The sequence below is a fragment of the Hyperolius riggenbachi genome, chromosome 12, assembly GCF_040937935.1.
Source record: "Hyperolius riggenbachi isolate aHypRig1 chromosome 12, aHypRig1.pri, whole genome shotgun sequence".
NCBI lineage: Eukaryota > Metazoa > Chordata > Amphibia > Anura > Hyperoliidae > Hyperolius > Hyperolius riggenbachi.
Window position 1 is genome coordinate 220605389 of NC_090657.1, and position 13671 is coordinate 220619059.

The 13671-nt window shown below is 46.5% G+C and overlaps 1 protein-coding gene across 2 annotated transcripts in view; it reads right to left on the reverse strand.

Annotated features, from left to right (window-relative positions):
• The window catches only part of SLC25A10 (solute carrier family 25 member 10), a 54599-nt gene that overhangs the window by 19218 nt on the left and 21710 nt on the right, over window positions 1–13671 (reverse strand). For both annotated transcript variants that reach the window (XM_068264231.1, XM_068264230.1), the window contains exons 2-3: window positions 9387–9506; window positions 3267–3381 (exon numbers count right to left, since the gene is read on the reverse strand). In XM_068264231.1, the coding sequence (XP_068120332.1) occupies window positions 3267–3381; window positions 9387–9506 (235 nt within the window). The remainder of the gene's footprint in view (window positions 1–3266; window positions 3382–9386; window positions 9507–13671) is intronic.

A 13671-nucleotide genomic window follows, 5' to 3' on the forward strand; every position in this document is an offset into this window, starting at 1 on the left:
GGCCATTGTCTTTGCTGTGTTATTTACTCATATGCAGATGTGTGTGGTTGTAAAAAGTCATTTATGAAAAACAGGCTTTGCACAAGGCCCCAGCTGATCAACTAGATTCACTGTGTATAGCATACAAAGTTCAATCCATGTAGGCACATCTGAAATAACTTTCAACTCCAACATGTATGCAGCTCAAAAATGAGGTAAAAATTTGATTGGTCCATTTTAACTACTCTACGACCGCTCCACGCCAATTGGAGTCCGCCTTCAGCTCGGGAGACTGTTAGACGGCGTGATCGCCGTCTATTTACATGTACAGCACTGCGATCATTACATGTACAGCACTGCGATCTGCAGCAGCGCTGTACTAGGGACAGCTGTGTGACACGGCTGTCCCCTCCATAGGCTAGGCAGTGATCGGCTGTCATAGGCTGAAGCCTATGACAGCTGATCACCCTGATTGGCTGGGCGGGGGGAGGGAGGGGGAGAGATCAGGGAATAGAAAGTAAAAAAGGCATTTAAAAAAAAAACAAAAAACTGTGGCGCGATCTGGGGGGTATAACTCGTGTGCTGTGTTGTGCAGCCCTGCAGCTTGGCCTTAAAGAGACACTGAAGCGAAAAAAAATAATAATATAATGAATTGGTTGTGTACTATGAATAATTACTAGAAGATTAGCAGCAAAGAAAATATTCTCATATTTTTATTTTCAGGTATATAGTGTGTTTTATAACATTGCATCATTCTATAATATGTGCAGATTACACAACACTCTGCATTCAAAATGAGTCTTTCAGAGCAGTCTATGAACTAATGACCTCTCCTCTGGCAGAGAAAAAGACATTTGTTTACTTACAGCTGAGATAATAAAAGTCAGATAACAGCCCTCTCCAGGACTTTGAAAGTTGTAGAGCCTAATGGCTTTTCTGCATAGAGATAACAACTGGAGTTTAACTCTTCCTGTACTGGAAACAATTAGACTGATGTATCTGATCTTAATGTTTTATTTCTTAGCTGTACTACACATACAAATCATAATATCACAATTTTTTTTTCGCTTCAGTGTCTCTTTAAAGCTGCAGTGGCCAATGAAGTAAAAAAAGAACCTGGTCTTTAGGGGGGGGGGGGGGGGGGGGGGGTTAACCTCCCTAGCGTTCTGGATGAGAGAATCTAGAGGGCACCGCTCAGGCCCTACTGGGCCGATTTTGATAATTATTTTTTTTCAAACACGCAGCTAGCACTTTGCTAGCTGCGTGTTTGCTCCGGTCGCCGCCACTCGCCGCCGCGTAGTAGCCAATCAGTGCCAGGCAGCGCTGAGGGGTGGATCGGGACTCCCTATGACATCGATGAGGTCATTCCGTTCGTCGCCATGGCGACGGGGGAAGCCCTGCAGAAAATCCCGTTCAGAACGGGGATTTCCTGACGGCCATGATCGCCGGCGGCGATCGGAAGGGTGGGTGAGATTTGGCTGGGGGGAGGGGAGGGGGGGGGATCATGTAGCTAGCACTAGGCTAGCTACATGATTAAAAAAAAAAAAAAAGTTTAAAAAACCATGCGCATAATCAGAACGCTAGGGAGGTTAACACTGTGGCCCTCAAGTAGTTAAGGTGCATAAATTTGCATAACTCTGCATCAACTCGAAATTATTTGCATCTTATTTACCCACCCTACCACCGAGTGCATTTTGCGATCCAATCACGATGGGATAGCAAGACGCTAGGTACACTTTGTGCGCTGTGTTGGCAAAATGATTTCCCCCGGGCACAAATCGCAGAGCCTGCTGCATTGTCATTCGATTGGCCTCCTACACAGAGTATAGGCTCAAAAGAAGATCACAGAGCAATCATGCCATGATGCGATTTTTCCCACAATCCCCCCCCCCCTTCCCGATACAAACGCACCACAATAATTGCGCCCATACACTCAGCAGGACCACAATAGTGGAAATGGTATAAATTAATCTCTTAGTGGAAACGAGCCCCAAGTGAAAACCTTTTAAAAAAAAAAAAAAGTGTGGCAGACCCTCAGGGGTGCCAGAATTGAGGTTGCACGGTGCTCATCACCGTTGATTCCCCCTGTATTTAGTGTTCTGTGTTGAATGTTGCGCATCAGGTTCACACTGACTCCCTGCAGTCTCTGTTCCGCTTACTGTCACACTTTCATTACAGCTCAGCGTCTCAGGCGTGACATCAAACCAGCAGAGTCTCTCCCCGGCGTCTGGGCAGCCCGAGATCTGCAGAGAGACGGATTAGCAGAGAGGATCTAGTCTGTAATCCTATCACTTGTCCTGTGCATTAGTCATGTACTTAATCTGCAGTCATCTAATCTGGCTGGAAAGACTTAAGAGGCCGATTGCCAAATCCTTATCCCGGCTGTAAGGAAGATGCAAGCTCACAGCACTGGCGAGAAACACGCAGACATCAGAGGAGCACAGATCACATGTGAGCCAAGCTAATGAGATTCTCCGAAGATCTATTCCTAAAAAGAACCATTATAGGTCTACTATAGTAATACTGTCTGTACCGTACAGGTAATAGCAGCAGAATAAAATCCTCAATACACTTTAGGTCAAAGAAATGATCAGAAACAGTACTTAATATCTCGCAACTCAACTGTCAACGAGGATCAGGAAAATGAATGAAAACAACAATTTACTCTGACCCTATACTGACAGCAAACTTTTTTTTTTTTTTTTTAATTTGAGATTTGAAGCCTAGTGCACGGAGCTGGGAGGGGTGCTCAGGACACAGGACAGTTGGAACTGTGTATCATGCTCCCTGTCACCTCCTTTCAACCAAAAAGATGGCTGCCCCCATGAAATCACAAACATTTGCCTGTTCTTTTAAAACAGGGTGGGTAAGAGATTATATTACCTACTGTATTTTAATTAACATAAATGTAACTGAACAGTAGGTTTAGGCTGACGGCCCCCTTTAAGTAGAGATGTTAAATGGGATGCAAATGATTTTGGGTGGCATGCAAATTCTAAGAAACCAGAGGATTCTGGGAAACCCAACTATATTTTCTACTGGCTTTGTAATTCTCAGAAAAAAACAAAAACATTCTGCTGAGCTGCACCTGACAGGACTAAAGAGGTCACCACCTTTTCAGAATGTAAGTCAGGTTGAGGAAAGATTTTACAACGGGGAAATACTGACTAAATAATTTATGAATGAATACTGTATAATTAAAAAAAAAAAACAATTTCATTACGGTATTTGCACTACAGGTCTTCTTTTACATCCTTACAATGAGGACTCCTCTGGTTTGTACTCACCGCCAAATGCGCCAAGTAGAACCTTCTGGTAGAACGGGAGCGGGGCCTTGCTGTCCTGGGCCAGTTTGTCTCGTACAGTCTCATAGATGGCGAAGCGTGTCATGGAGTATGTGATCTATGGAGATTCAAACACACTATTCAGCCTGCTAGAGAAGTCCAAGGTGTGCAAAAATATGAATAATCATCTTATCACATCTATTCCCACTACAAAAGTGCTGATTCCAAGTTTATTTATTTAGCAATCAAAGCAATGTGCAGGGAGCTGTCTGCTGCCATTGACCAGGATTAGCTGCATGTAGCATCAGAGCCTTCTGTCATGCTGCCCCTACCCTTTGGAACACCTCGCCACACCCAAGACACCCAACGCTGGAGGAGTTTAAATCAAAACTGAAAAGCGATCCATTTAGTCTACACAAGGGGAAAAGAGGTGCCCAGGGTATAATAACACCAAGTTAAAACCAGTTAAAAAGTTTAGATGCAGTTAAGCACTGCCAGGGCACTTATTTGGCCTGAGGAAGTAAGCGCAGTCCCACGAAACGCATCGCCAGTGCACATTAAAAGCCATTAATCGTATTATTTGTCTTCATTTCAGGGAAATTACCTCAATTATTTCTCTTTTTAACGGATTTTAACTGTTTTATCAATCCCTGGGTGCCACTTCTCCCCTTGTGCCGTTCACCCTCCCTTGGAGGGGTACACTGCCTGGGTCTTATGTGGCCTAGCCACCTCTAAGCCTATCCAGTTCCTTTTTCCATCAAGAGCCCGACCACACCCAGCTTGCCTTGACACCAACAGCTTGCTTTGACACCCAAGTGGAGTCGGGTTTAAAGTTCTCCACCTGCCTACAGCGGTTGGTTGCCCTTCTGCAACCTTCCTTTGTGAGTACACATTTCATTTTTTGCTTTCTTTTTCCTATTGTGACTCACTGCACCATGAGGGCTCTGGCTGTCTCTGTGTTTGTTTTTCCCCAGACACAAACTTCTAGAGCATACATGTCTATATTAAGTCCGTCATCGCGTGGGGAAGTCCAACAGGGAATAATCTGTGCACAAATTATTTACTGAAGCTAACATCCTCCTTTGTTATACCAGTTTGAGTGCTAGTTGTGTAAAGTTGTCCAGTTTCTGGAGCTCTGCACATTCATGGAGATAAATCATTTGGGTACAGCCTCTGTATGAAAGCACCGCCATGTCTCCCACTGTACAAATCGAACGCAAGTATACCTGTGGCTAGCTGCATTCATTGCTTCAATATGTAGTAAAAATCTTTTAGATTAGATTAGAATTAGTACATAATTGCATCTGTTTTGCATTCAATGCATGGATTTAGCCCCAGAGGGGCTCTCTGCTTGCCTCTGTTGGTTTTCATTTCAGGTGCAGCCTTGAGCGCTGTCATTTGTCTGCCTGCTTGATGACAACATGTCTATATTAGGCTCGCGAGCACCTGAACACTAAGGCTACATACACACTTGAGATTAAAAAAAAAAAAAAAAAAAAAGTCTTTGGAAAAGGCAAGATCACAGACCAATTTTACCCCCTTCCATGTAGTATGAGAGCCATACCTACACAGTCTATTCTATGGAGCTGAACTCCACATCAGACAGAAATCTTTGCAAGGTGCTGCACACACAGATGCTGTACACATTCAACAGATCAGTATCTGCAAAAGATCTGTTCCTGCAAAATGCATTCATCGTCTATTATATCTGCAGATCCTCATACACACCTTGTTTAACAGACATTCATCTGCAGATCAGATTCACCAGGATGGATCTTCAGATCTGCAGATTGTCAGATATGCAGATGAAAGTCTGTTAAACTACATGGAATGGGGTAAATTTGGTCTGTGATCTTGCCTTTTCCAAAGACTTTTATCTCAAGTGTGTATGTAGCCTAAGCCCACATCGCTAAGCATACAAACTATGAAGCCACATGGTAAAGCTCGCTAGACACCAGGAAACTGTATGGGAGAGGAAGGGCGGCCACTACAGTCCAGGTAACTGTATGGGAGAGGAAGGGAGACCACTAGACACCAGGAAACTATCAAGGAGGGAGGGACATTAGACACCAGGGAACTGTATAGGGGAGCAACTAGACTACAGGGAACTCTACAGGCTAGGCCCACAACTAGGCCCTAGTTTTCAATTTTGGCCCACTGTGTATTTGAGTCTGACACCCTGATTTAGAGGGTCCCAGGCAGTAGCGGTGGTCCGGAGGGGGACAGTTGAAGCCTCTGCAGGATCTAGAGGTTTCCCTCTTCAAAGCGAACTCTCAATGTTTACTAAAATCATACTCATAATCATTAAACACTCCCTGTTTTATCATCAAACACTTTTGTAAAGAGCTCAGTTTGCCCCGGGCTGCACGCTGCTGGCTCCAGGACAATGGCTGCAGTCACATCACCCGCTATAATCACTATTGATACTTTCACTTCCTGCACATTTACCAGAACACAGGTCTTCCCAGCCACGGGAACAGAGAGAGTCGCTGTACCGGCTCAGCGGAGCACGTGGGGGAAACCTGTCCATTAGCTCTTACACAATGACAAATAATGAGACTTACTTAACCTGTGTGTCCTAACTGCATTCACACCATGTGCGCTGACAGAAATAACAAACAATGAGGAAGAACGGGGGTATTATTCACCTATAAACATTTACTGGCAACAAGAGTGGATTGTGGCAATCAAAACCGGGAATGGCAAAAGGGGTTCAAGGAGACCCAGCCGGGAAATACACACAGCACGATCCAGCATGAGTGTACCTCCATGCTTACCACAAGCAGCTCTGCCGCAGGTAACAGGGGTGCTTTAAAGTGCAATTCCAGAGTAATCAAGAAGAACTGTAAAGCCTGGTCCACACTAGGTCCAGAAACGTATTCGTGGCTCCATTTTTAAAACCTGATCAAAACCGGAGCCACGGATAGCAATGTTAAAAATAGCAGCAATCTTCACAAAAAAAAAAAAAAAGAAAAACAAAGGATCCTTCTGCGTTTGCGTGGACCCGTTTTTTAAAACCTGAACGGAAGGTCCGGATCTGCGGCGTTTTCACGCAACGTATCTGGGCCCTGATACAGGCAGGGGTAGTGGCAGGCAATGGGAAAACTGATCCCCCTCTACACAGGCAAATTTGGAAACAGAAACGGATCCGTTTCTGTGTCACAGCCTGTGGGGGGAGAGGGGGCGGCCATGGTGGAGGGGTATAGCAGGCAGGACGGGGTGGCAGCTGTCAGCGGGGACGTGTGTGTCCCCCTCTCTCCAGCTAGTTTGGGCAAAAGGAATTAAGAGGCTTGTGTGCGGCGGCGAGCTTACCTTCTCCCTACTTCCGCTCGCCGCATCACTGCCTGCAATGCCGCCCTCCGAAGTATAGAGGGCGGCATTGCAGGCAGTGACACGGCAAGCGAAAGTAGAAAGATGGCAAACACAAGCATTTTAGTTACTTTTGCGGAAACTAGCTTGAGGGGGTGGGGGTAGCACGGAACGACGGACACAGGTGGTGGTGGTGGTGGGGGGCGGGGAACGACTTCCACCCTCCCCGCTGACCGCTGCGACCCCCGTCCTGCTTGCTATAGGGCCGGTTCACACAGACGGCAGGCTGCGTTGGGCGGCCATGAAGTCGCGTCGCCCTGTGACATCCCGTTCGGTGGCGGCAGTACGGAGATCGTTGCGAACGGCGTTTGTCGTCCCCGCAGGGGACATGAAGCCGCGACGGCTAACCGTCCCTGGACGTCGCATGCGGCGTCTAGGGACGGCCGAAACGACGCGTTAAATCGGGATCGGAACGCCGCGTTTATGCAATCGACGGTAACCATGCAATGCTAAACGCTCCCATTCACTTGAATGGGAGAGTTTAGCCAAAGGGTCCCGAACGCTTGGCGGTAGACGCCGCCAAGCGTCCGTGTGAACCGGCCCATACCCCTCCAGTAACGGGATCCCACGGGAGGTGAGTAAAAACGCCTGCTGTGCTCCATCGCTCTGCATCGCTAACCTGAGCGTAGTGCCCATAGCGAGGTACGTACCTTGGAAAGGGTAAGCCTCAGGATCCTAATAATCATCCCCAGTCATCCTCCGCAAGCCTGCTCCAGCGATGGGACCCTTGAAAAACATCTAGTTCTGCTTGGCTTTCTTCAAGAAAAGCCAGGCTCAAGTGTGTCTGGGCTACTGCAGGGGAGCTTTCCATCTGTGCCTGCGCCGTAGCATGGACCCCATCGGGCTCAGCTACTTTTGCTGGAGCCCAATTGGGACCGTGCAAGTGCACAGCCTGACATATGAGGTCATGAATAGCTCCTTAGGATCGAGGCACACCCCTCCCAATGTAGACATCTAAATCTTGTATATTCTGCCTCTGAAGAAGCTGGTTTAACCAGCGAAACAGCTGTCATGCACTTGATACCCCCCACTGCTCTGTACCTGCTGTACATTCAACTGGAAATAAAGGGTATGTTAAGGAGGCGTAGCGCTGCTTTTCTTTTCGTTCTACAGTGCAAGTCTATTGGATCAGCACACGCCTGTTCCCGGCTCCGGTTGGTCTGCCCTGCTGCATTTGGTGCCATGTACTGTCCTTTTCCCCATATTACAAGTAAATAAATCTGTACATAGCAAGGAAATGAACAGCGCTACTTAAAAACAGGCAAGTGCCTACCTGCAAAAGAGTGCAAGCCCCACTTGTGGAGTCGAATACACACCGAGCATACACATGACCTGTCTACCACTAGAGGAGGATGTTAGTTTCCTGTAACAGCTTGCATGCAACCTATTAAGTACTCGTCCCTCCCACTGCGAAGAAGTCGATCCTCCATGGGCGGGGCCTAACACTAACTAAATCCTAACCTATGTATATGCATAGCCTGGGTGCGGCTAATCAAATAAAATCGAAAATTGCGCAAAAGGTGGATCAGCGCAACACCAGGCCGCCTCCGAATGGCCTCCAATCAGAGGTGCGCTGAGCCCCCCCAGAAACTACAAACGCACCTTGAACCCAAACAGAAGCTCTGCATATACACCAAAAGCATGGCTGTTAAGTGGAGAAGCTTTTGGTCAGCTGCTCCCACTTAACAGCCATGCTTTTGGTGTATATGCAGAGCTTCTGTTTGGGTTCAAGGTGCGTTTGTAGTTTCTGGGGGGGCTCAGCGCACCTCTGATTGGAGGCCATTCGGAGGCGGCCTGGTGTTGCGCTGATCCACCTTTTGCGCAATTTTCAAAGTAAATAAATCTGCAGATGAAGCAAATCTCACAGGTTTTCTTAAAGTATAAACTTCAAACTATCTCCTGGTTATTGAAGTAGGTAAAAAGCTTAAAGGGGAACTGAAGAGAGAGGTATATGGAGGCTGTCATGTTTATTTCCTTTTAATCAATACCAGTTGCCTGGCAGCCCTGCTGGTCTATTTCTCTGCAGTAGTATCTGATTAAAACCAGAAACAAGCATGCAGCTAGTCTTGTCAGATCAGACTTATAAGTCTGAACCACTGAAACACCTGATCTGCTGCATGCTTGTTCAGGGGCTATGGCTAATAGTATTAGAGGCAGAGGATCAGCAGGGCTGCCAGGCAACTGGTATTGTCTAAAAGGAAATAAACATGACAGCCTCCATATACCTCTCCCTTCAGTTCCCCTTTAAAGCAAATCTGAACTGAAAATAAAAAAAAAGTCAAAGAAAAACATACACAGATCATACTTACCTCCCGTGCAGTCTACTCCTCAACCTCATTCTCCTCTCCTGCGTCCCATTTGTCCACTCTGATCAATGGATTTCTCGGTCTTCAATTTTAAAAATGGCCGTTACCCCATAACAGCTTCCTGGACAGCACACTGAAACTGTAATATCGCTCACTGGAGCTATAGGGAAACATTGACATTACTTTGCAATTCAGTTACAACTGACAGCAACTGACATATTTAAGTTCTGACAAAGTCTTGTCAGAACTGGAGGTAAGAAGAAAATGGTGAGCTTCTGAGAGGAACTGGTGGCAAGGTAAGTATGTCGTATTCATTTGCAGGTTCATCATGTGTTTATTTGAAATGTTTTTACTCGGTTCAGGTTCATTCAGGTGTATTTACTTTTTGTTTTTTCCACAATTGCTTTAGGACTTTGTGCATTTTCATTCTTGCGTACACGGATCTCACCTGCCTGAAGAGGGAGGCACTGAGGCCATTGTAGAGCGCAAAGAAGCCGTCGTTCTTTATAACAGTCAGGGCCATTCCAGTCATCCTCTTCTGCACCTCCTGCTGAGTCTGCAGATGTACCTGGAGAGAGGGACAAAGGCAGTCATGTGACTCCACACTATATCTAGTGAGAGAGTTTACTTTACAAGCTCTCAGCAAGGCACATAGCAAAGGTCACCTGTATAGTCTTCCGGAGTTTAATCTCAGGCTGCTCCTTCACGCTGCAACCTCCCATCACCCCCGAGCAAAGCAGCTTTCCTGCCAGCTTAATCTCCACTCTTCCCAATCTCACACTGCTAAATTTACATCATCATTCATTGTCTGCTCAGCATGACACAGCAAGTGTTCAGCCACACAGCCCCTGTACTGAGGAATGTCTGCAATGCAGCATATCACCCCATTCACACAGGCACGGCTACAACTCTGCCACTGAACTTATAACATTTTTCTCCGGGATACAGGATTGCTGTAGATACAAGTTAGATTCTTACCTAAGCAACAGGAAGCCCGCCTCCATCTTCTCCAGAGTCTTCACAGATCCACCCTGAACACACCGTTGCTGACCCTCTTATTTTTAGTAGCTGCGCTCGTCTGTGTGCGGCCGCAGTGCACACGTGCGAGCGCAGGCCGCACATGCTCAGAACTAGGAAGGGAAAAAGCGTGCGCAAGCCGTTTCCTTCTACTGGCCATGTGTAGAACATACTTAAAGGACCCCTGGGGAGAAAATAAACTAAAGAAACAAACAATTGTCTCTAGCCTCCTCCTAAAAATGACTTAAGATATTCCACAGTTTTATTCTATATTTAAATCTACTGTACTTTAAGTTTATACTGTTTTATTGTTTTTGCTCAATGACATTCATTGAAGTATGCCAGAGCTAAAAATCTATGAACTATTGACCCTTTTTATCTCTTTCCTGCTCTCAGAAGCCATTTTCTGCTAGGAAAGGGTTTTATAAATGTAATTTATCATCAGTGAGGGTCACACTGTAGTCTGACCCAGTCCTGACTCAGACAGGAACTGCCACTTGCATACCTGATGTTTAACTCTTTCAGGCAGAGGAAGGGGGGGGGGGGGGGAGAAAAAAAAGAAAGAAAAGACAGCATAGTTATGTGTATGTTTGGCAATGGCATACCCATGTCCATCTCATGTTACATGCCACCTTGGGTATCCTTAAAATAGTCACCATATGGCTGCAAGAACATATCTGACAAGCTCTTGTTGAAAATGTTCAGAGGTGCCCAGTGCTAGAACAGTGGGCTCCAGCAGGTCTATCCAGAGGCCTGTGTAGCGCTCCCAACCGCAATGCATGCCGGGAGCTGTAGTACATGCGAGCACTACTGCCAAGGAGACGTACGTACTATAGCTCCCAGAATGCATTGTGTCTGGGAGGGCGCTACACGGTCAGATTCTATGAACTGTGGCTGCTGCGGACAACGATGTACTTCACACAGATGGTTGGGTGGGGAGGCGGAGAGCTATATGGCCAATAGCATACTGCATTTCGAACCTCGCTTACTCTAAGATCTTAGAGTGCATACACACACCCAATATGGATTGGCCAATTTGACCTCCATGTTGTAGGAGAGCCGACAGATTTTGCATGCTATGTACAGATTGTGTTGGTAAGTTCTCCTCTCTGGATGAGTGTGCGCAACCTTTACATTTGCTCCCCATCTGCTTCCTGTGAACTACAAGCTCCACCTCCGGACACAGGAACATTGTTTGTTTCTTCTATAGTGCAGGGATGCTGAGAAATGCAGGCTGGCATACTTTGTCCTTCCCATTTCGGGAGTCACATGGTCACTCACAACCGACCTGCTTATCTGCTGAATCCAGAGGGGAGAAGAAACAAGCTGTCCACGGAACGTTCACACATATCCGCTGCATCAGACAGGTCATAACAGCATTACTATGATGAACTGTCCCGCCTGCGTGCGCCTCTGCAAAAGTTGTCCACTGTTATAGGTTTGCATTGCGTCACCGCTTTGGACATGTTCAAGAGGAACTGTCACGAAAATCTTAAAATACATACAAATAAGAAGTACATTTCTCCCAGAGTAAAATGAGCTATAAATGACTTTTCTCCTATGTCGCTGTCACTTACAGTAAGTAGTACAAATATGACATAACCGACAGGTTTTGGGTTAGTCCATCTCTCCATGGGAGATTCTCAGCATGGCCTTAAATTTTTTATAAAGACATTCCCTGAAAAAGATTTACATAAAGATGCTGGCCAGTCTCCCTGCTCATTGTACACTTTTATGGTGGTTGAACGGAGCAACTGCCATTCACTAAGGGCTTTTAAAAATAAAGAAAACCCTGAGAACCCCCAAGAAAAGATGGGCTAGTCCAAAATATGTCGGTAATGTCAGATTTCTACTACCCACTGTAAGTGACAGCAACATAGGAGAAAAGTAATTTATGGCTCATTTTACTCTGGAAGAAACATACTTATTTGTGTAGGTTTACATGTGTTTTACATTTTAAGATTTTCACGACAGGAGGTCCTTTCACACAGGATTCAAGGATGCATCGATTGTGGAAAATGGAATGCCTAGTATACACATCCAATCTTGATTGACTAAAGAGGGCTAACAGATTTTGAATACGTACCCACTGAGTTATTTTTTTCAAGCAACAAGCAATTGTTTGCACAATCTTGTGACATGGGTAAAGGCACACGATTGCACAAACTTTTTGGCAACAATGACCATCATGGTGGATTGGATCTTTAAGATCTCAGATGACTCCCGTGCAGAGGTACCGCGGTCGTTTAAACTCTCGTTTGCGCCAGTCACGTGCTGTCCCTTATACCCACCGGCAGGAAGATGGATCGGGGAACATCGCTGTAATCCGTCTTCCTGCGTTGTTAGTCAAGTATTCAGCTTATGAACAGAATGTGTAGCTGAGCTCCCATAATACATGCAGGTGCTAAATTGGACATTCAAAATTGGATGTGTGTACGCACCTCAAGTCTCTAAAATTGGTTGAAACGGCGCTTTGACAATCAACGTAACCTGCTTGCATAATGAATTTTATAGCCATCATTCAACCATTCAGCCCCCTTTCCAAACAGGCCCCACAGACCTGTATAAAATGTATTTGTCTTCAGCCTTATGACAGCGGAACGGCCTAAACTACTATAGCACGCGGTCTTGTCCCAGAAATACTGTACGTACTGTTCTCTCCCATCAGTCCGCCTGACAGGTCCATTCACATGTCATGACAATCTCAGGACAGCCATTTGCCCCAGTGCCCACCACGTGCCACCTGTTAGCTCCGATTACACAGCTTTTCACTACAAAGCTAAAATCTGCACCAATTATAGGCCGGGAATATAAACATCAGCTCCTCCCCCAGGGGAACAGTCACGTCAGGTGCTTTTTGACCCTGAGCAGGAAAAGTACACAGAGAAGCTCAGAACAGCAGCAGACACACACAGGGCTGAGCACACACACACTACTAGGGCTGCACACACACACACACTACTAGGGCTGCGCACACACACACACACACACACTACTAGGGCTGCGCACACACACACACACACACTACTAGGGCTGCGCACACACACACACACACACACACACTACTAGGGCTGCACACACACACACACACCTAGGGCTGCGCACACACACACCAACACACACTACTGGGGCTGCACACACACACACACACACACACACACACACACACACTACTAGGGCTACACACACACACACACACACTACTAGGGCTACACACACACACACACACACACACTACTAGGGCTACACACACACACACACACACACTACCAGGGCTGCACACACACACACTACTAGGGCTACACACACACACACACACACACACACACTACAAGGGCTGCACACACACACACACACACACACACACACACACTACTAGGGCTGCACACACACACACACACACTACTAGGGCTACACACACACACACACACACACACACACACACACACACTACTAGGGCTACACACACACACACACACACACACACACACACACACACACACACTACTAGGGCTGCACACACACACTACGAGGGCTGCGCGCACACACACACACACACACACACACACACACACACACACACTACTAGGGCCACACACACACACACTACTAGGGCTACACACACACACACACACACTACTAGGGCTACACACACACACACACACACACACACACTACTAGGGCTACACACACACACACACACACACACACACACC